Source organism: Homalodisca vitripennis, chromosome 6 (assembly GCF_021130785.1).
Source record: "Homalodisca vitripennis isolate AUS2020 chromosome 6, UT_GWSS_2.1, whole genome shotgun sequence".
Lineage (NCBI taxonomy): Eukaryota > Metazoa > Arthropoda > Insecta > Hemiptera > Cicadellidae > Homalodisca > Homalodisca vitripennis.
Window position 1 is genome coordinate 87,357,314 of NC_060212.1, and position 22,631 is coordinate 87,379,944.

At 31.5% G+C, this 22,631-nt stretch overlaps 1 protein-coding gene across 1 annotated transcript; it reads left to right on the plus strand.

The window, feature by feature from the left end:
* The first annotated feature begins 7,414 nt into the window (after positions 1-7,414).
* Positions 7,415-15,888, plus strand: LOC124364538 (lactoylglutathione lyase-like). The gene is made up of 5 exons (XM_046820098.1): positions 7,415-7,579; positions 10,327-10,550; positions 10,847-10,914; positions 12,366-12,455; positions 15,599-15,888. Exons 1-5 carry the CDS (start codon positions 7,457-7,459, stop codon positions 15,688-15,690), a joined length of 597 nt encoding a protein of 198 aa, XP_046676054.1. The 5' UTR covers positions 7,415-7,456; the 3' UTR covers positions 15,691-15,888.
* The last annotated feature ends 6,743 nt before the right edge of the window (positions 15,889-22,631 follow it).

Sequence of the window (22,631 nt, forward strand, 5' to 3'; positions counted from 1 at the left end):
GTGTAATACTCTTCCATTTTTTCGCCCTCTCCTTTTTATTAAAAATATTATCCAATACATCTTAGTCATTATTTATGACCATTAATATTACTACTACACAATTAAATTGACACATCTTAGGATATAGAGAAGATGTACTAATAGCTGGCAAATGATGGAAATTGTTCAAAACCTACTACAGTGTAAAGAGTGTGCAGTTTTTAAGTTAAAAGTTATATCAAGTATGCTATGTCAGGTTGATGGTGATAATGTCATGGGTAGAGTGTACGTTAATCTAGTATCGAAATATGAGTATTAGCAGTTACCCACTTCTTTGCACACAATTTCGTTCGCTTTGAACATGTAAGAGCACTGCTGGTTAGAGTGAATTCTATTTCCAACGCTAATGTTTACCTTTTTACTGCGATAAGAAAATATGTCAAAAGTGTATACTGATGGCTATTGTAATTTACTCTGGTCTTAGTATTTTTGTACCATATTTGATTTTGGTTTTTTTGCGATAAAAAATTTATACATACACAGATGTGACATGACTTCTGCTAGAAGATAACTAAGATGAGTTTTATAACTGTCTTTAAATTTATAGAAAAAGATAGATAGTAACTGTATTTTATGTTTAATTCTTAAGAAATGTACAGTTAAAAGTACACTAACAATGACACTATTTACATGTTTGCTCCTTTATAAAACGAAAAATATGTTTAATATCTTAGAACATTTAGAGCTGGAAGTTGTACATTAGTTCTAAGGCACAGTCCAGCGAACTTTCATCTAGCATAATTCCTGCCGATTGATTCAAAGATAGACTTAGACTCAAGTTCTCACCGTATCATGTTTTAGGACATTTTCTAAGGTAAATTTATAAGGTACAGTACTTATCTAATCGCTGATAAAAAAACTAATGGTTGCTCCTTACTGAATTTACAACTTTAATGTAAACAAATTGAAAACAGTGGTTAAATTAATTAAACATATGGTTGTGCTGTCATGAAACAATGCTTACACAGAGCAGTTAATTACATTTAGCAGGCATTTTCAATAAATATTTCGCAACTTTCAGGACCCAAGATGGGGGATTTTTTGCTATTTTAAAGACCAGTGGGGCGTGGCCCGAAGGGGTTTTAGAAATAAGAATAGGCCTGGGACCATAAGGATGTCCATCATGTAAAATTTCAATACAATTGGTTAAATAGTTTACGCGTGAAAATAAAACAATAAAACAAAGATACTTACATTTATAATATTATTAGGATTATTGATAATTCAAATAGACAGCATATGGATTAGAATATTTACATACCTGTAAATTAATTTTCCAATTTAAACTATTCAAGATGAAAGTTCACCTACCAAAAGAAAATAATTATGTTGAAATCTAGCACATTAACACATTGACTGCGGCATATGCCTTAGTGCATACTGGATGGGATACCGAGCATCACTCACTATAGAGCTGTATGAAAGTGTTAATTAATCAATCAATCAATCAATCAATCAAAATCCTTTATTGCTCAAAATAACATTTTCATGCATTAGCAACGTCATTAAAGTATACACACAGGGCTAGCTTAACTAACTTATACAGTGTTACATGTTATGCTAAGTATACATCAAAGAAAAAAAACAAAACTATATTTAGTCTACTATTTACAATTTATGCAAAAAAATCCTGGACACTGTAAAAGGAACCGTCGATGAGGAACTGTTTTAAGTTATTTTTGAACAAGGTTAAAGAACAATCCACCTTTAAAGCATCTGGAAGTGAGTTGAAAAGTTTAATGCAGTTGTAAGTTACGTGTTTTTGAAAAAAAGAAGTAGAATGTTTTGGAACTGGAATGTTAAGCCGGGTTCTAAGTGAATAATCTGAATTTGTGTTAGCTAGTGTCATAAAGTATTCATTCTTTTTTAAAAAAACCAAAGATTCATAAATAAATATGCATGGGAAAGTAAGAATGTTGTTGTTTTTAAATACATTTCTACAAGATTGATGCCTACTTAGCCCAAAAATAATCCGCAAAGCTTGCTTCTGCAATTTAAAAATGAAATTGGTTCTGCAGTTCCTTCCCCAAATGGGAACTGCGTAAACAAGATGAGAATAAAAGCAGCCATAGTACAAAGTTAGTAGTAGTTGTGAATTAGCGAAAGAAGCCAATTTTCTCAATGCAAACAAACACGAACTTAGTTTTTTTACTATTTTATTGATATGCAATTCAAATGTCAGGTTGCAGTCAAGTTGAAGACCTAAGAAGCTCACTGAGTCCACACATGATACCATGCACTCCCCTAGCATTACCTGTAAGTTGTCCACAAAACTACGTCTAAGTGTGAAATTCAGAATATGGGTCTTGTCTGTGTTCACAATCATGCCATTTGAGGTAAACCATTGAAGAAGAGCATTGGATTCAACAAAACCATTGATCTCTAAATCCACTTGATTGTGAGCTGTGACCAAAAGAGATGTATCATCGGCAAAAATACAAATATCTGACTTTTTGGTGCAATGTCTAATATCGTTAATAAATACCAAGAAGAGAAGAGGACCTAACACGGACCCTTGGGGGACTCCCATTTTAATGACCAGATCATTTGAACACTTTCTTCTTAAAATACCCTGGCTGTCCACAAAGCTGATTTCAACTCGCTGAGATCGACCGCAAAGATACGATGCTATCCAATCATGAGCTTCACCTCTGACGCCCAGCCTCTGTAGTTTACTTAATGTACATGTATTACAGGTTTAATAAGATATAAGTTGTATGAAAGCCACTAGACTGATAATTGTGTAGTTAATTGGTTGTTGAATACAAAATATAAAATACAACAAGAATTAATGAGTCTTAAAAATATTATTTATCAAAAGCTACATTTAAAAAATAAAAATACATTGTGACGCTGCAAAACAATATAAAATCTAATAATTCACCACGTTTGTCAATTATTTCTCCAAGTTCTATTTTCTTTTATGGAGTAAGTAGCTGGCTAAGTAGCCATTAAGTGTGTTTCCATTGAAGTCTATGTTTCCATTTCTTTCTTCACATAGAAGATTTAATTCTAGACTGCAAATGAAAAGACTACTTACAGTATCTTATATTAGAACAATACTTTAAAAACATTGTAATGCATTTTATTGCTAGAAACATACATTGTAAATTTTACATAGGTACTAAATTGTATTTTGTTTTGCAGGATACATGTTTAAAAGATGTGAATAAAACTGGAAACGCCTCTATTTAATTTTATTATTACCACTTTGAAAATTTTGCCACGAAGAATGGTTTGTATAGTATATTTTTGTTGTAAAAAACTTGCTGTTAGCATGAAAATATTACTAGCTTCAAAACAATATTTGGCTATCATAAATATTACTCATTTGAAAATTGAAATGAAAATAACAGGTTGTAACAAGCTAGGTGAGCGGTGAAATGGTAAAACAAAATAAAAATAAACACTTGTTTTTAACTGTAAATCTTTATTTTTACCATCCTGAAAACTCAAATAATTAGATTTTAACTATTCTGTACATTGAGGATTGATGTATATTTTATTCTAGATGACACATTTGACTGTATCAAAGAGTATGTTAATTTTTGGTTTTGTTTCAAAGCTTAATTTACTCTTAATAACAATAACAGAAAAATAAAAACATAGTAACTATTGATTTATGTAGTGTTGCACTTCAAATACAAAATCGGCAAACAAGTGACACTTTTAACTGAACCTTTCACACTGACAATAAAAAAAAACATTTGAAGAACTAATTTTAGCAGTTTAAAAATTATAATTATAATTTGTTTTATAAATTTTATAACAAGAGTTTGTTAAATAAATATTTGTCTTAAAACATTTTGAAGATAAATTCAAACAGTTTGCTATTACTGTACTTTAAATTGGTTTTGAATTTAAGCTGTGTCAATTAACACTTTGACTATTGAGTGGCCTAGTGATTAAGGTGGCAATCTCAGGAACTGTAAGTTTGTGTAAGCTGTAGTATTGAACATGTTAATAAAGGTGATGTTGCATAGTTTACGGATAAGGTCAGATAATATGCTACAATTGAATCGAAAAGAAGGAACATGGTTTTAGAATCTGGAAATGTTTATCAAGTTCTGAAGCGGTGGAATCCCTTGATGATAGAGGGACCAAATGAAGAAAAGAGAATGGTCCAGGACTGGCGACCTGATATGGAGGGTATGGTCACAACTCTTTTCTCATTATTCACACCCCTAGTGCTAGATCTTCTGCTTGAAAAGACAAAAAACTGTTTTCAATTAATGCTTTAAGATGAACTTCAGAAGTATGTTTATATTCTTTCTTCCTAATCCCAATAGTAAAGAAATATATATATGAAGAAAATATTTGTACCGTTATTTAGTTGTATTTTATATAAATGCATATTTTCGCAACTCTGTCACTCGTTACTGGTTAATATAAGGTACATCCGATGTTCAAGGAACTAAACTCTTGGCGGATTAATAACCTAATTGGCACCTGTATTATTTTTTCTCTTGTGAACTTTATCTCGCGCGCCATGTCCGTAAGTAAAATTTATATTTTCGTATTATAAATTAGTTCTTTCATGCGAAACATCGAATTTTGAATGTAATATAAAGTAAAGTTGTAAGTAGTAAAGTTACAACTTAACCTGGTTGACGTTTTATTTGGAAGATTAATATTGATAATAGTGTGGCGATGTTCTGACGAGACCACGTTGTCATGAATCTAAAGTTGTCTCGATAAATGGCTAACACCGTTGTGATTTTGTTTTAGGCGAGTTCAACTTAGACTCTCTTATTTCAACTTTGAGTCTCTGATTTTAACTTCGAGTCTCTTATTACAACTTTGAGTGCTTTTAGACTTCTAGTTTACTAATCTTCACCTTTTCCGACTACAGCAGCAATGTCGAGCCAAGATGCTGATATCCGCGCTTGTGAGTTGACATCAATGTGAAGGGAAGTCAATTTTAAAGGATTCCAATTCTAAAAGACGCCCCTGCCTTTTTTTAGAGATCTTAAGGTTCTGGTTGTGGCGCAATGACATGGGATGGGTGAAGGTAATGGGGTGGAACTTTACCCTTAGCGGTTCAATGACAGGATGAATGGTGTTATCTTAATCCAGTTGACTCCCTAGAGTCATGATCAACCTCTTTTTTCTACATCAAAACTGTAACTATTTCTTCTTTACCATAAACACACCTTTTTATCATCTCTACGCTGCTTTGATTTTGCTGAAAAATTTGGAGTAGGAGAGTAAGAAGAATGGAATCATGCTTTATTTAAAACAACTCTAAATCTGTGACGTCGGAGTTACATAAAGACCGTGTCCTTGAGACCCCGTCAATATAATAATACACAACGTGGTGTTCGCGTTCCTTAAAGGTTGCGGCCTTGAACTTTTAACAGAAATGCACATCGTATTTTGTGACACAGGTGTGTCTACTACAATCAAGTACCATCAACGCTTGACCTCTAGCGTGCCTTAGTACCGACTCTTGTCCTTTTACATAGTAACAAGATGGTGTTCGCGTTCCTTAGGCTAAAGGCCGCGTCTTTGACAATGCTCATAATTCAGTAAGAGTTTATGAATATTTTCTAATCATTTAACTTATAAAATCTATCATAAAACATCACAACACTTATGATTTAACACAGTTTCACAACGAAATCACTGTAAGAAAACTCTGTAATAGCCTACAATTGAATATTTCATAATTTAATCACATAATAGAATGTTCAAACAAATTCACTTCACTTTTAACACAATCTTCTTGCTTTATAAGTTTTGTTAATGTTTCTTAATGTAGGTAATAATTATCAGTTTAATAATTCGAATATAATCTTTCTTCTTGAATTTTATGCCCAAACATAATACCAAAGGCCGCCTGTTAAGCCCTGTTTCGTCTACTAGGAAAATTAAGTGTATTATAAACAGTATTAACAATACGTTAAAATGAAATTACTCAATTCCCTCCAAGTGATGTTATTCATAATGTATATATTCAATTAATATCATTATTTCTGTCAAAACTCGTAACTCAAAAACTACTAAACCCATTTCTATCAAATTTTATATACATATAGTAGTAAAAAATTACTTTGATCTCTGTTACAGCATTTTGAAAATGCATATTGATAGTTGTATCATTCTTTGAACCAAAAATATTCGTGAAACTATGATTGTGTCAATAACCTAAATTGGTTGATTAGCTATAAATCTTTTGGATTACAATAAATTTCCATAATTTTAGAATAAACTTTCTTAAAATGATGCATCTCTTCTTGATACATCTGATACATAATTCTAAAACTACCTCAGGAAATTTTTAAAATTTGTAATTTATCTGGATGTAAACACAATTTAGGGTTACTCTAATGTTTTTAAGAGATTCAATCTGTTGAATTTTGAATGATTTTTTCTTGATTATTTTTATTTTGTCTACCTGTTTGAAAACAAATAATAACGCATTTAAGATTCAATATATTTTTGTAAACATTAATCATTAAATTTTAAAAAGTTTTCTGCACCAATTTCAAACTTTACTTAAATTCTCCAATTTGATTTAAAAAATCACCTCTTAAATCTCGGGTATTTAAAACCGTAATACATTTAAAATGTTATTTCATGTTACGTTTTTAAACATCAAACACATCTGAATTGTCTTCATCTGGCATATTTTGAACAAACTATATTTTGTAAATTTTGAGTTTCGATTTGGGTGCTAAATAGAATTTGAGTAAATACTAATAAATATTTATTTAGCAATATTTTGTTGACAACCTCTAAAAATCTTAATTTATTTCAAATATTTTAATACAAATACACATAATGTATATGAAATTGTATTAATAGATCTTTTAATACGCTTACATGATGACCACAACTCTGTAATATTATTTTAGAATTTTTACAACAAAAATATGTCTTTCTTAAATGTTTGACAAATATATCAATAACTTAAAAAAACTTAAATATTGTAAAATATCTGAGAAAAACATTTTATTTATTATAATAATTCTGAAATCAATATTATAAAGTTGCGGTCATCATTTAATTAAGTGTATTAAAAGATATGTTAATACAATTTTATGTACATAATATACATTAAATATAATATACATTAAATGTATTTAATATACAATAAATGTATATTTTTAATGTATTTGGCATCCAAATCGAAACTTAAAATTTACAAAATATAGTTTGTTCAAAATAAGCCAAATGAGTCGTCTTCCCTTAAACAATAAGTACAGGCAAGGCCTAATTTCCACAAGAAGAGAAGTGTAGTCGTAAAATGAGTTATTGTTGGAACATTAGTAATCAGTATGTCATAGTTGCACGGTTTACTCAACATTTATCGACAAAATTGCTCCATTAAGTGCAACAGCGAAGATAACAGTATCTTTTTTATCTGTCAAAAACAGTGTTGCATCAATGTGAAGGTATTGCAAGTGCTGAAAGCATGCTTAATTGGCAGTATTCTGCTCTTGGTAGTACAAACCTACCATCTACGATGAGTTCTCCATCAGGATTATCAGATGCTGAGGTCAAGGCACTTTGTCAAGATCCAGATGCTGATACTAAGGTAATTTTGAACGAACAACGTTTTCTATAATTGAAACATTCAAATTATTTCAACAGATAAAAACAAGGTATCAAATAAACAAAATCTATTTTGTTACATAGCATGGTTTCCAACATAATTCTATTCATCGTGATGTTTATTGTTTATTGTTTTTTTAATTTTTATATTTTGAAAGATAGCGTTTTAATTGCTTTACATGACATTAATGTACTTGCAGGAAACATGTGGACTATGACTTTTGACTTTAGGAACTTTTGTATATTTTTCTTTTTTGTTTAAATGCAAAGTGTGATTGAATTTTATTAAAGATGCATATTTTACAAATAAACAAAGCTACGATTGTCTTGTAAAAATACAGATCATGGGCAGGTGACTAATTTACTTCATGTTCACACATAATATAAACACAAAACCCAATTTTTCATCAACTCGATAGAGGATTTTCACTAAAATCTCCATCAGATGCTAGTTTTTGGTGGTGTTTGAAAAGAAAGGAGTCAAAATGTCAAATGTCAATGACAACCTTTTGTAGCACATATTTTAGCTTGATACACTTAATTAGATAAGTAAATAAAAATTAAATCAGTGTCGTCCGATAAGATAATGAAAATGAAGTTACCATTTCTATATCACATTGCCTGACGCTGGTAGTGTATAATTATTATATTTTAGGTGTTAGTTGGTTATAAGTGTGTACAAATATTAAAAAAACCATGAAAGATGTATTAGTTTGCACTAAAATCTGTTGATACTTTCTCATTTTAACCTCCAACTAAACTAGGCCACATGTTTTATTTATTACTTAGAGAGAATTCGTCTATTTATTGTACGAAAAATTAGTTCACTTCTTATATACAAAGAAAATTTAATCATGAATAAAAATAATAACCTCAGTTAATTATTAACAGATTTTAATGATAGGGTAATTGTTTTATGAAGAGACGTGGTTCATCTAACGATTTCTCGAAATTATTTGTCTAAGAGCTTCCAGTAAGAAGATTTTAAGCCTCGTCTCCGAAAGACTTGTAATATTTTTTAAATCATATATCCAATTTACACTTAAAGGGGGAATTTAAAATAAATGTATGTTAAATATACAAAAACAAAAACTAAGAACCCTTGCAAAATATTGATTCAGAGGACATCCTTGTAAATGGGAGGATTTACATTACTGTAAACCAGTTTTGTTAATTCTATTGTTGTTTGAAAGAGAATGGAAAGAAAAGGCATCCATTGTATTACACAAATCTTAACATCACTTGATGAAACCACAGCAAGCTACAATAAAAAAATCTAAATTTAGATATTTTCTGTTAGTTTTTTTCCTTTAAGGCGAATAGAATTCTTTAAATAACATTTTGTTCATTTGGTAAACATGACATTCAGTTGTATGCACTTATTTTTAGTCGTAGAATTATGGGAGATGTATAATTTTAAAGACGCTTTTAAACGCTTTTTTAGTATTTCTCAATATTTTTGGGTTATTCCGATAAAATCACTAACTTCTTTGTATATTTCGTTTAAATATTGTAAAAGTATATGTACCGTACTTAAAAAAAACAACCTTAAAAGCGTTTGGACGCGTATAAATTGTTACATCTTTAAAGTTAAATATCTCCCACAACACTACAATCAACAATATTAGAACGTAAAACTACATGAAGGTAAAATTGTTCTTATGGACAAAAACTCAAACCAGTTTTACTACAGCTGGCTCTAAACTACAGATAATTTGATATTGACATAAATAACATAAATATGCTGCAGGATATATATTCTCAGAAACTAAGGCAGAGTGAATATGTGTAAGTTATTTTCTATTTAGCTGAGAAAAAAAGTTTTTTCTTTGCAGAAGGCCGAACACTTTGAATAATTACAGTTTACACAGCCATGAATATCACACGTAATGACTCAATGGAACAGTGATGTGCCTTTCATTTGTCGTCATTTACTAAACTACTGGAATTGTGTCTCATAACGAAATTAGTTGTTGATATTTTCAATTATGGATAAATCAATTCTGATGAGCTGTACAGGTTTGCAGGAGTGGTTTTGTATTAGGTGCACATGTTTTAATTAAATATTGTTCAAAAATGTATTTTTGGTAATGCACTTGCTTAATGTAGGTCTATTATATGTTCTTGGAATTCAGTGTGAATAGGAGAATAAAATGGAACTATAAGAAGTTGAATCCAATGAAAAAATAATGATATACTATGTACTGTTGTTTCATTACCTTTTTATTTTTTAATAAATAAGTATATAAATAAATAAATAAATGTGTGTGTGTGTGTGTGTGTGTGTGTACATCATAGGCTAAGTGCTCTCGTTAAGATTACTACGTACTTAGTATTTCCCCCCTCTGTCTAAATAGTTCAAGTGTTGCTTAAATTGTCGGAAATATTCATTAAAATATTAATGGAATGTTGCAAAGAAACTTATGTATTTCATTGGTATTCATAAAAACTGTTTCACTCTCCAACTTCAAGGCCCAACCATTCCAATTATTCAGTAGTGGATCAGGAAGGTTGGAATATTTTCAATTGGTCATAACTTATTTTCAGGAGTGTTTGTTGTATCATTTTAAAAGGATATAGCTTGGACGTACCTTAGTTATTTCAATAGGAAATAGCAAAGTCGTATCTTACTGCTAGTTATTAGGTAAGCGTGCTTTGCTATAAATGCTATTATCATTATGTTGCAATTCTTGACTTTGTAACACTTTCTACAACACCTTGTATTTGTAGGATTTCATCGTGCAGCAGATCATGTTTCACATGAAAGATCCAAGGAAGTCTTTGCCCTTCTACACAAAGGTATTGGGAATGAGGCTACTCCAAAAGCTGGACCTCCCAGAGTACAGGCTCTCAGCGTACTTTGTGGGTTACGAGAACGAGAGTGAGATTCCTTCCGGCGATAAAGAACGGACGGAGTGGACTCTTTCTCGTAAAGCCACGCTTGAGTTGATACAGTAAGTCCGATACCAACTAAGGGCTTAGCCCTGCATCACAAATTATCACTATACATTACAGTAGATAAAGACAACTTGCAGGTTAATTTGTCATAGATTTTTCAGTTTTTTTATAATTTGTAGCTATAAGATTATTTAATTCCATTATTATGAAAAACCTTGTGGTTTAGATTTTTATTAGATTTCAATAATTAATTTATACGCAATAAATATAATTAAAAGTAGATTATTTTGGAAGTGCATGGTTCTTGGCAAACTTAAATTTATTAACTATTTAATCACACACACTGTTTCAGCAACTGGGGGACAGAAAACAACCCTGATTTGAAGTACAATGACAGTAAAGACCAGTTTAATGGATTTGGTAAGTTATCATTTTACTATTTCCATTGTAAGTAAATGTACTTATTTTCTGGCATAATTTGGTTGGGCTCACAATCCTCCGAGGAAGAAGTACGTATGTTAATGTTATAACTGCGGTAAGCACTGGAGTGCCTCACACCGAAGAGTCAAAGCCTGGCTTTCTAATTAATTTGTTGAACCTAATGACACTATTGAGTTTATGAAAATTAGTCCTTATTTATGTTAAACAAATACTTACACATTTCCAAGAAGTATTTAAAAGAGAACACTCTTTCAGAGAAAACCAATTCTGTGATATCATTTATTTACGCATCAGGATAATCAGGCATGAGAAACCATCAGAATATTCACAATAACAAGTTTCTTTGAATATCCAACAATACAAAACTTCAAGATAACGTAATGTTTTACAGATGGAATAAATTAAATTGTTTTTCGCACAGAATAATATTGTCCTCTTTGTATAAAAAAACTGAAATATGTCTTAAAGCATAAATTAATATTTAATAAATCGTCCCTGAAATATTGACTATTCCGACGTTTATGTTAAATATATTACGTACTAAATAAAATATTACAGTAAGAAGTTTCATTTGTACACTTTTCAACTACAGAATAACGATTACTCTGTTTACGATTGCTACTTCTTTATCGGAAGACTTGAAGCAACAGCTTTAAGCTTAGCAAAGAGTCTTAATTTTTCCTACAGCACAGGGTCTAAATAGGATTTAATGTGTTTATGAAGTCAATTTTTACAGTTGAATCTTTACTAAAAGATTGTGGGTTTAGTATAAAACTATAATTTTACTAGTGCATTTTATTTGGAAAAACATAATTCACAGGCCTAGTTATCTTAACATGTTTTCTCTACAGTGGGCTTCATATTAACCATTTAAAAATAAATCACATCAATATTTTATATTTTCACACCATGCATTTTCTCATAGACTATATGCGGGAAAATAGAAAAAAGAAATGGTATCATTGGTTGTTCATAGAACAAATTTGAAATTTTTTTATTTAATAGTTTAAGTATTAAGAAATGTATGCTAATGGAAGGAAACCTCAGAAAGCATTGCGTCAAGTAAGGCTACACTTTCTTCGTGTCTTGCTTTCTCTGCGTCTAATAGCAGTTTACCACGAGAATTACGCTATTATGAATATGGGTATTCACTGAAATATTTTGTATTTATTGAACTCTGTTTCCTTAATAGCTCTTTAAATATCAACATAGGTCTCAACTAAAATGTGAAAGTTCTGTTCTAATTTTAATTTCAGTTACATCTATAAATGTTGGTCGGGTTGCTATATACGAGCAGCAGATGTCATAACAGGACACTTCCAGTCTGACAAGAACTTAATATTAACTTACTCTATTGAAACTAAACATTAGAACTGAAACTAGAGCAAATGAATGTTCATAGTGATGTAACAATATTGTTGTACCTACAGGACACATCGGCTTGAACGTCCCTGATGTGGATGCCGCGTGTGCCAGGTTCGAGAAGCTAGGCGTGTCGTTCAAGAAGAGACCTGAGGATGGTGGGTTTACATGTTCTGTACACTTATGTCTGATATAATAGAAGTGAATGGTTCAGAGGCAGAATGAAACTCTCCAACTAGAACTCAGCGACAGGCTGTTTGTCAAGAGTGTGAAGTATGCATTCGCTGTACGACGATTATACATTTCCGCCAAGGGATCTTTCGTTTACGCATGCACGCATGTTGACCGGTCACCTACAATAAACAATGGTTAATCCACCATTCAAATTCAAATTTAGCCTATTACGAGGGGGTACCCAAAAGAAACTGGAATTATTTTTTATAAAGCTTTATATTTTCAATTTTATTTAACAAACAAACCTTATCTCTTTCAAAATACTCTCCATTACAACTATTAAATTTATCCCATTGGTGTTTTCACCCTTCAAAACATTTTGTTGTACTCATCTTTAGAAATGGATGACAGTTTCTTCTCGTTTTTTACTTGACCTCTTTGATTTTGTCAAATCGGTGTCCTTTCACACACACCAAACCACGTGCGTGTGTTTTTTCGCTTGTTCTTTTCATGCGTGGAAATAAAGTCGCACGATATCAGGTCAGGCGATTAAGGTGCGTGGGACAGAGGAAACATGCCATTTTTTCCAAAAATGTTTCCAAAAAATGTTTTCCTGATGTTTATTTTCGTTATCGGTCAGAAGCCGAGGAACAAACTTGGCAACAACCCTTTTCAATCCCAAATCTTCCGTTAAAATTCGCTGAACAAGATAACCCAAGATAACAAGATAACCCACTAATCTCTAACAGTTCATCATTTGTCTGTAGACGGTCTGTGAGCACAAGCTGTCTTATATTTGTTCAATATTTTCATCGATTCTGGCAGTTGATGGACGTCCAGAACATGTCTTTCATCAATCGACATTTCGCCATTTTTAAATCAAACAAACAAATCGTACAATAGTTTTTTCGAGTTTTTTCCCATAGCGTCATCTTGGTGAGCTGCTTACAACAATAAAACAGTTTCAGCAGCATTTTTACCGAGTAAAAAACAAAATTTCAAAACTGCACGTTGTTCACTTAAACTTGCCATAACAAAAAACGAAACACGAACAAAACAGCACTAGCAAAAACAATCACTGCAGATGAACGGAACAAGCCAGATTGTCAATACAGGGCATTACACAAGTTCCGCCCACGGCAATACTATTCCGGTTTCTTTTGGGTACCCCCTTGTATGTCTACGGTGATTTGTCAATAACAAACAATTTTACAATAATAGTATTGGTACGTAATTTACTAGTAACTGCTTAGATACCTAGAGTGAATTGTAAGTGCTTTGCCAATATTTAGAACAAGAATGTTACCATATTTTATAAACGTGACCACTACTCATTTTCAATAAACGGAAATCTGTTTTTGGTTTCTGCAATGAAAGTGTAATGTTTATTTAATATATCAGAAAGTAAATTAAATGCATTAGTAAATTAAATGCGTCTTGAATACATTAGAGTAATTTCGTGCAACATCTTTTTAATAAAATTATTTTAAGTACATATTTTTAGTCGAAAATACTTTTCTTGGAGGTAGATATACGTTTTCATGCATAGGGCTTACTAGTCCAACGTAAGTGATCAACTAACGTTATGAATTCCCCACACAGGACACAGCGTTCCTGCATGAAGATGTGCCATCTGATATTGATATTCACCCTAGAAAATGGCATTTCTGTATTGTATTATTCAACTTTGTTTTGGTTTGTTGTTTGTTTATAGCAAGCTTTCGAGAATCTAACATATATAATAATGAAGTACATAACTATGATAAAATATAACTGCGGGGACCAAAACAAAAACATGCTGATAGGATAGTTACTCTGGCTCTGACTGATTCTGAGAGATAAAAAATTGAACAATACTTTCCCATTCGAAGTTATTTACCTTTCCATTCTGATCGCGATTTTTCCATAATAAAGAGAAGTATGAGAATGCGCGATCAATTCTGGTCCAACACTAATCAAAGTTATAAATTCTGATTCTACAAGTAAATTCACTATAAAAGAGGTCGAAATCACAATCATCCTTGAGTTTAAGATTTGGTGGGCTACATATATAAGGAGGCATGCGTTTCGGAAGAAACTGGAGGTAGAGGGTTACTTTTGAAAGATAAAGTAATGTTTGGCATCAGCTTCATCACACAATGTACCTATAGAGAACCCTCTGATGAAGTAAATATTATGGCTAAATCCAATATCGATGGTTTGCTAATAAAAACATACAAATAGTCTCATTATATTAATCTAAGACCAGTGTTTCAACAGGTGCCTATGAACCGCTGGTAAGAGTCCCCATTAATCAATACAAAAATAACATGTAATACATAGAAGACCATTAGTTTTCATTTTACAAACACATTTTAAAATGGACTGTAAGACATGTAAATTATGGAGCAGGTATAATAATTTATATACATTTGAACAAGTGATAGTAGATTTTTGTCATTTGTCTGTAAAAACCAGTTACATTTCACAAATATCATGTTACGTGCATAAGCTTTTCTTTGTGTGGGTTTGTTTTTATTAGGATTGTAATGAAGTACAGTAAAATGTCATCATTTGTTACATCACAAGTGTGTTAACTGAAAAGCTAGTCTTCGACTTTAGTCTTTCTTTGAATTTAGATTTCTCCACACTGGCTAAAATAGTTCAATTGTTGGTGAAATCGTTAGAGCCATTCAATAAAATATATATGCTGGGGGGAAATCCGAGGAATGTTAGAGGTACTTATAAAAAAAGGTTCACACTCTGATTTCAGGGCTCCATCTTGAAACTTAAACCTAAAATGGATCAAGAGATCGGAAAATCTTTCAGTGACTATCACTTATCTCAGGATTGTTTGAAATGCAAATTAACAAGAATAAGCTCACCGTATCCCTATTTTACGATATGAAATTGCATGCGAAGCCATTTAAAACCGTTAGTTATTGATATAGTTTAGTTTTTTGGATTTAGGTACTTAATTAAATTAATAGTTCATTTCTTTCGTACATTTTTGGTTTTTAGCAAACAAATCCAGTACGAAATAAACATCATTGTTTAATAGATCTTAAAAATAACGAGGATAAAATAAGGAATAGAAACATATATACTTACATACTTTAAATATATTCGTATGCTTGTTTATTTACAGGAAGAACGAAAGGGGTAGCCTTTATTAAGGATCCTGATGGAAACGAGATAGAAATTTTGAATGCAACAGCAATGGCTGAAGTTCTTCACTAATATAAATAAACACATTACGTAAAGTATATTTATGTCTACTGTGTGTCCCTATAATGTAACTGATATAACTAAAGTTGAAATGCGTTGATTTATTTTGCGAAATAAATGTATTGCATAAATCCTAATGCCTTCTACTAATGTGCTTCACTAACGTTACTTAGCTTTATCAACTTAATAATAAAGATATTAATAAAATTATATCTGTTAATGGTTTCTAACCTGAGAATAGACACGTTTTTCCTTATCCCTAACTCACTAACGACATTAAATTAACGAAAAGTTTAACTTACATATTTATAATTCCAGCAATTACTACGATACAAGAATATTTCTCAGTATTTTTATATTATTTTAAAAATAAGTTAGTATTTATTTGTGAAATTGCTGGATAATGCAATGATTGATTTGAAAATGTCTCCTGGCACAGAAAATACAATATTGGAGAGTGTGTATACAGTGTGAGTTTAAAGTATGGATATACTCTTTTTAGTTTTTTATGGATAAAGGGATGGAACTCGGGGCACCTTTCTAAGAACTAGAAGTGAAATTTTTAGTCACTGTTACAACTTTGCCCATTTTCCCAAAATGGGATTGGGGGGGGGGGGGGGTGGTTTGGGAACGGCTAAAAAATTTTAAATATGAAGGCTTTAAGATACATACCTCATTTGAAAGATCTTGATAAAAGGAGAACAGTGGAAACCACGTTCCTTACAAAATCAATACTCTTCTGGTTGAAATTAATAAAGTTAAGTCACATTTTTGTGATACCTTGCGTTGAAATGGAGTGTTTAAGTGAACAAGAACAAGAGAGTGTTAAGATCCTGATGATGTGAGGCTACGCGGGTGAGATCTTATGATTAACTAAGGAACCTATTTAATGACACTTCTCCAGTTAATCGAAACCCTGTATATAAATCAGGAGGACCCTGTATCAACGTTTGTCCAGGAAACAGGCAGTTAAAGACCGTAACAAACCTGGACGACAAAAATGGCAGCTCATTGAAATTAATTAAGTTAAAGCATGGATGAATGATCCTGCTCAACCTTCAATGGACAAAGATAGAAAAATGAAACTTAGGGCACCCTTCTTGGAAACAAAAGCGGAGCATTTTCCCAAAATGGGCTCTTTGGGAGGCACTTAAAAATTAAGGAATAAAACTTACTAACCCACTTAATTGGACTTTACATTGAAATATTTTGAGCCCCACCCCCAAATCCCATTATGTTGGGAAAAGTTTGTTTATAACGTGTTTAGTGTAAACATTATCATTAATGTTTGGTCCTCAAATATATTTACTTATCTACTATTGGGATTGGGAAGAAGGAATATAAACCTATTTCTGGTGTACACATTTAAGAATTCATTGAAGACAGTTTTTTTCTTTAGTAGAAGTAATTATCATAGAAGTAATCTAAAGTAGAAGAATTAGCACTAGGGGTGTGATTAGTGAGAAAAGAGTTGTGAACACACTCTCCATGCCAAGTCGCCAGTCCTGGAGCATTCTCTTTTCTTCATTGGTAGTCCCTCCATCATCAAGGGATTCCACCGTTTCAGAACTTGATAAACATCTCCAGATTCCAAAAACCATGTTCCTTCTGCTTATGCTTGTTCCATTGCACAAATGTAGTGTATTATCTGACCTTAGCAGTGAACTATGCATCATAAATTTTATTGGTTTTACATTTAAAAATTTGACCAGCCCCCCAAAATACCATTTTTGGGAAAAATGCAAAGTTTAACAGTGACTAATAAGTTCATTTCTGTTTTCAAGAAAGGTGTTCCGAGTTCCATCCCTCCCCTTATATATTTATCAAAAACTAAACAGAGTGTATCCATACTTTTAACTCACACTGTATATTATTACTTACGTTTAGTTAATATAGCCTACTGTATACTAGATACTACTGGATTTAATAAGGATTTTGTTTAATAAAGTGAAGAGACCGATAAGGTTATTCTGTCCGTCCAATTACGCCACCGGCGTATGCGAGGATATCATAAAACACAATAAGGAGACGAGTCGATATAGTACAAGGCGATCGAAGTGATAGAAAGTGCTAGGATCACAGACAAGATTTGAACCTGCGTTAACTGAGATCCAAAGTTTGATGTCTTAGACTGCTTGGCCATCTGTATCCCGATAGATTATATACGAACATACTGCTCTGCCTCCTCGAAATAATTTCAAGCTGCGCCCCTGCAACGACTCCTGCCATCAAATAAGCGGTTTAAACCTTTCTATTATATTATAAAGTGCACATAGATATCAGAGGTTGATCGCAGATAAAAATTTTAATGTTTTTTCTGAAAAGAGATGTACATGTTAACAGTATATTTCAATACCCAAAGTCATACTATTGAGTTTATTTATTTGTAAAATTGTTTAATAAATAGATTAAAATGATGTGTTCCTAAAGATACGTAGTTCGCCATGTGTTGTTATTGAAGTGTAATAATGAGTTATGGCTATGAAATTACTAGATGGCTGACATCATAACTTTGAGCATAAATCATTGCTATCTCTCCTTGAACACGTTCACTTCTCAACTACGTTTATGCTCTTCCCACACTTCATTAGACACGAATTTACCGTATATAGAAACATGGAGATGTATAAGTGCAAAGGCATTCTCAGAATTTAATTTCAGTGGAGGTGGGTGAATATAACAATAATCAGAATGAAGTAATAATAATACTCGGTATCATCAGGAATTGTACACAGGATATAAAAGTATTCCAGGCTGATTAAATAATCTTTACTGGGTTTAACTTATAAAAACCTAAACCTTCACATCAACATACAACATAAAGTGCAACGCTACATTTATACCAATGATTCTTGCTTCTCTGGTGGATATTTCAAGAGAAGCCGATAAAACATGATAACTAGAATCGTACAGGTTACACTGACCATAATTTTGAAGGCTATTAGGCATAAACCTAAAAATATTCCTTTTACTATTAAAAAATATTAAAAAAGATGTCTTTGCAAGGGATACAAAATACATCATAATTGTGGGTCCATTAACATTATTATTTTTCTTCAATACTTTCTATCTAAATTGCAGAAAATACAGCAATCTGTTCATTTACGAGTATGAAAACTTCTGGTTGAAGTAAATTATAATTCTGACCCCAATTCGAGGTTGCCTTGTTACGATCGAGAAAATTCATAAAACGTATATTTATAGCCATTGTAATTTACTTTATTCTTAGTATGTTTTGCTCCATACTAGATACTTCATACTTGATTCCCGATCAAGAAAATATATATAAAAGATCAGAGAAGCCTACTTTTGTCAAAAATGAACTAAGATGGCTTTTATATCAGTCTTGAAATTTGTAGTAAAAGTTATATGGTACTCATTAAGTATTAAATCGTCTTTCATATCTAATACTTCTTATTTAACTAACATGTACAGTTAAATGTACATTAATAATGACGCTACGCGTTTATTTATTTATGACCTGAGAAATAATGGTAATACGGAACATATAGAACTGAAATTGGTGCATTAGTTCAAAAGCACAGCCCAGCGAACTTTAATCTAGCATAGTTCTTGCCTACTGCATCAAAGGAACTCTTCGGAGTCAAATTCTGACCATCTTAGGATGTTTTCTAAGGTAGATAAGTACTTCCCTAATCGCAGAAATCTAAAACGTCATAAAAATTAACTTTATTCCATACAGAATGTACTAACTGTAAAATCGTAAAAGAATTAAAAAATAATAAACAATGTTTACACAGAACAGTTGATTACATTAGACATGATCTACTAATTAATATTTCACAACTTTAGAGACAAAGATGGCATTTTCCGCTACCTTTAAGACCACTGAGGCGTAGCCCCGGAGGGATTTGCGAAGTAAGAATAAACATATATACATCCCAGGGACCATAAGAATGACCGTGTAAAATTTCAGTACATTCAGTTAAGAAGTTTACGCATGAAAGAAAACAAACAAACAAAGACACTTGTACACTTTTACATGTATTATATTATTAGGATTAGGATTATTAAGGTTTGCTTATAGTTGTAATCGTTGTAATTTATTCAGCCCTTTAACTGTAAGTGTTTAAAGAGATAAACTATAACTAAATCAAATTAAGGTGATGTGGTGAGTCCAACGAGAACTTGAATATACATGAGCAACATGAAGGCCTGACCTACATCGTATATGGATATGTCATATGCATCTCCTGTCATTTCGATCTATCTTCAATAGATGATGGTTATTCAAATTTGAGGAATAAATAGAAAAATACTAGGTCTTGATCAAATACTCGCATATTACTAGATACAAATATATTACTAAGATATCTTATGAATCCAATACTATAGTAGAATTTAAAACAATGTTCCGTTTATGTATACTTACCTCATCCTTTAGGTACTGTACAGTTGTCAAATTGAATAACTGCATTATAACTGCTATAGGAGCTGTGGCTAAGTTAAGGAAAGTTTGGTTATAGTTTTACTATCGAATGGCTTGCTGAATATCCAAATTGGTATACTGTATACAAGGAAATGTCCATTATACACGAATGAAACATCCAGATCACATATTTGACATTTTTGTCAGCCCACACTACGTTGTAAATATTTGATCATGTTATGCAATAGCTAAACTAATACATCTTGCAATTCAGTATGATAATTACAATTATTTTGTATAGGCCATAATGCATTCAGGGCGTTTGATCGATACATTATTTTAGTTAAAAATGGCTGTGCATGCTGACCTTTGACACCTGATGAAGGGAATAGGCTGCAAATCTTCATAACATAGTTTTCAAGTTTTGTAGCGTATAAAGATGGCATATACGTGAAATCTTTTTATCCTTTCAAGTTTGTTTTGTTTGTTATAGCCTATTTTAATTTTATAGGTTTCCAAATATCCGTATCATTAAAAATATTATCGTTATTAATGATCCTATGAAATTTTATTACCACGCAAAACTTGTCTCTTAGTAGCAATAAATGGCTTATTATATTAGAAGTAGATATCGGCATGTTCTACTTTTTCTGTCAAATATTTAAAAATTAGGAGGAATAAAAGACGTTTATGTTGTATTACAGGGTAATTAACTATTCAAAAAGGGAATTTTTAAATTTGGTACTAGAAAATGTTTGCTCATAGTAAAAACATTATTTGAACTTGATTTAACTTTCTTTGTACTCATATTACTACATTTCTGTCCATTGTTAGTTATTACATAATAATTTTTAACCATATAAGTTCTACCTCATTTCTAAAAGATATCTTGATCAGATCGGTTATCATCCTACCTCGACAAAACGGAGAAATTTAGATGGATTGTATACATCTTTGTAAATATGAATACAAAGGTTTGATTAGTCCACCTAATATGACGAGGATCGTCTTCAAGCTAAACAGTAAACAATCGATGAGAGTTGAGCCTGGAGCTAACAGGTGTGTACCGGTGTGTACTCATGATGACGTTATCACCGGTGTACCGGTGTACCGGTGAATGTTCACAGCGAACATATGCTGTCATCCATACACTGCACGACACTATATTGATTAGCAAACTAATGAAAACTCTGAACCAAAAGTTATCTTGCACTTCATTACCAAAGCACTGGACTATCACTCCCAATTCATTCACATTGAAATTAGATTAAAATGAAAGTCCACTATTCAATAGTTGTACTGAATAATTTTGTTATATAAAAGTAATGATTTTGTTTTTGTTAAGTTTTATTCGGTACATTATTATTCAGAAGTTAACCAATATTAATAACTCGATAAGTGTATTTAATTGAGGGATGGTGTTCAGTAAAACCGTTATCATCCCGTTACTATTCGTCACAGCAAAACAAATTTAAAAATATAACGTTCGTTTAATACCAATACATAGTTTAATATTCATTAAACCTTTCATTTTATAGTTAGTACATTTTGAACGTTTGGATGGGCGACATTTTGAAACCAGAATTAATATTTGTATCCTTAAAAAGGTTTTACTTAATTACATTAAAAATTGATCATAATGTGAACTTAAACTTTAAATGGTAAACTAACAAGGTAGGACTATTGATACTTTATAACGTTTCTTAGTTATTTGAACCTAACAAATAATATGTATTGTAATATGTTTAATAGAATAAGTATTGATTTTTAGAATTTTTTTAAATTATATATTTTCACTACGACTTACAAATATTAGTCTATTCAAAAAATTGGATTTGCAATTAGTTTCACGATGTTGCTACAAGATAGCTCAAATTAAACATCATTTCTGCAGCGCAAATTCCCAGGAGAGCAATGATCTCGAGTTTGCCGCTAGAGTGCGCAGGCAGCTCAATTTAACAGCTCTCACTGATGTAATTGGTACTCATTCACATTTTATAATACGTACAATTTATTGTTAGTGTATTTGAAACTAAAAATTTGTATACTTATAAAACTAAAATTCCTAAATCAAATACAAATTCTAATTATGTATAAGTTATATTATCAGTTTTATCTGGTCATGAATCCTTGACTTCGTGCATTAACTTTAGTGCTTTTATTTAATTAAGATATTTGAAATCAACTTTTCATTAACGTACTATAACTTTTACATACGTTCAAAATTTAAATAAAATAATCAAACTTTTTCGTAAAAGAATGTTCCAATATTGTCTTGAGTTAATAAAAATTGCTATTATTGAAATTAGTATTAAATCTTTGGACGACGTAGAAAGGGTTTTTTTCTAGAAATGCAACCTATCGACGACTGGACATCTTCAAAGCAACTGTGCAGTTCAAAGCAATTAATGAATAAAACAACGATAATTCTACCGTGGACTCCAACTCAACATACAAATTTAAAAAAGTTTAGTGTCATGTAACAAATTGTTCTTAAGATTACTGTATTTTACATTGTATTTTGGGCCGATTGTCTTACTATTCTTGATTCTTCCGGCTAAGC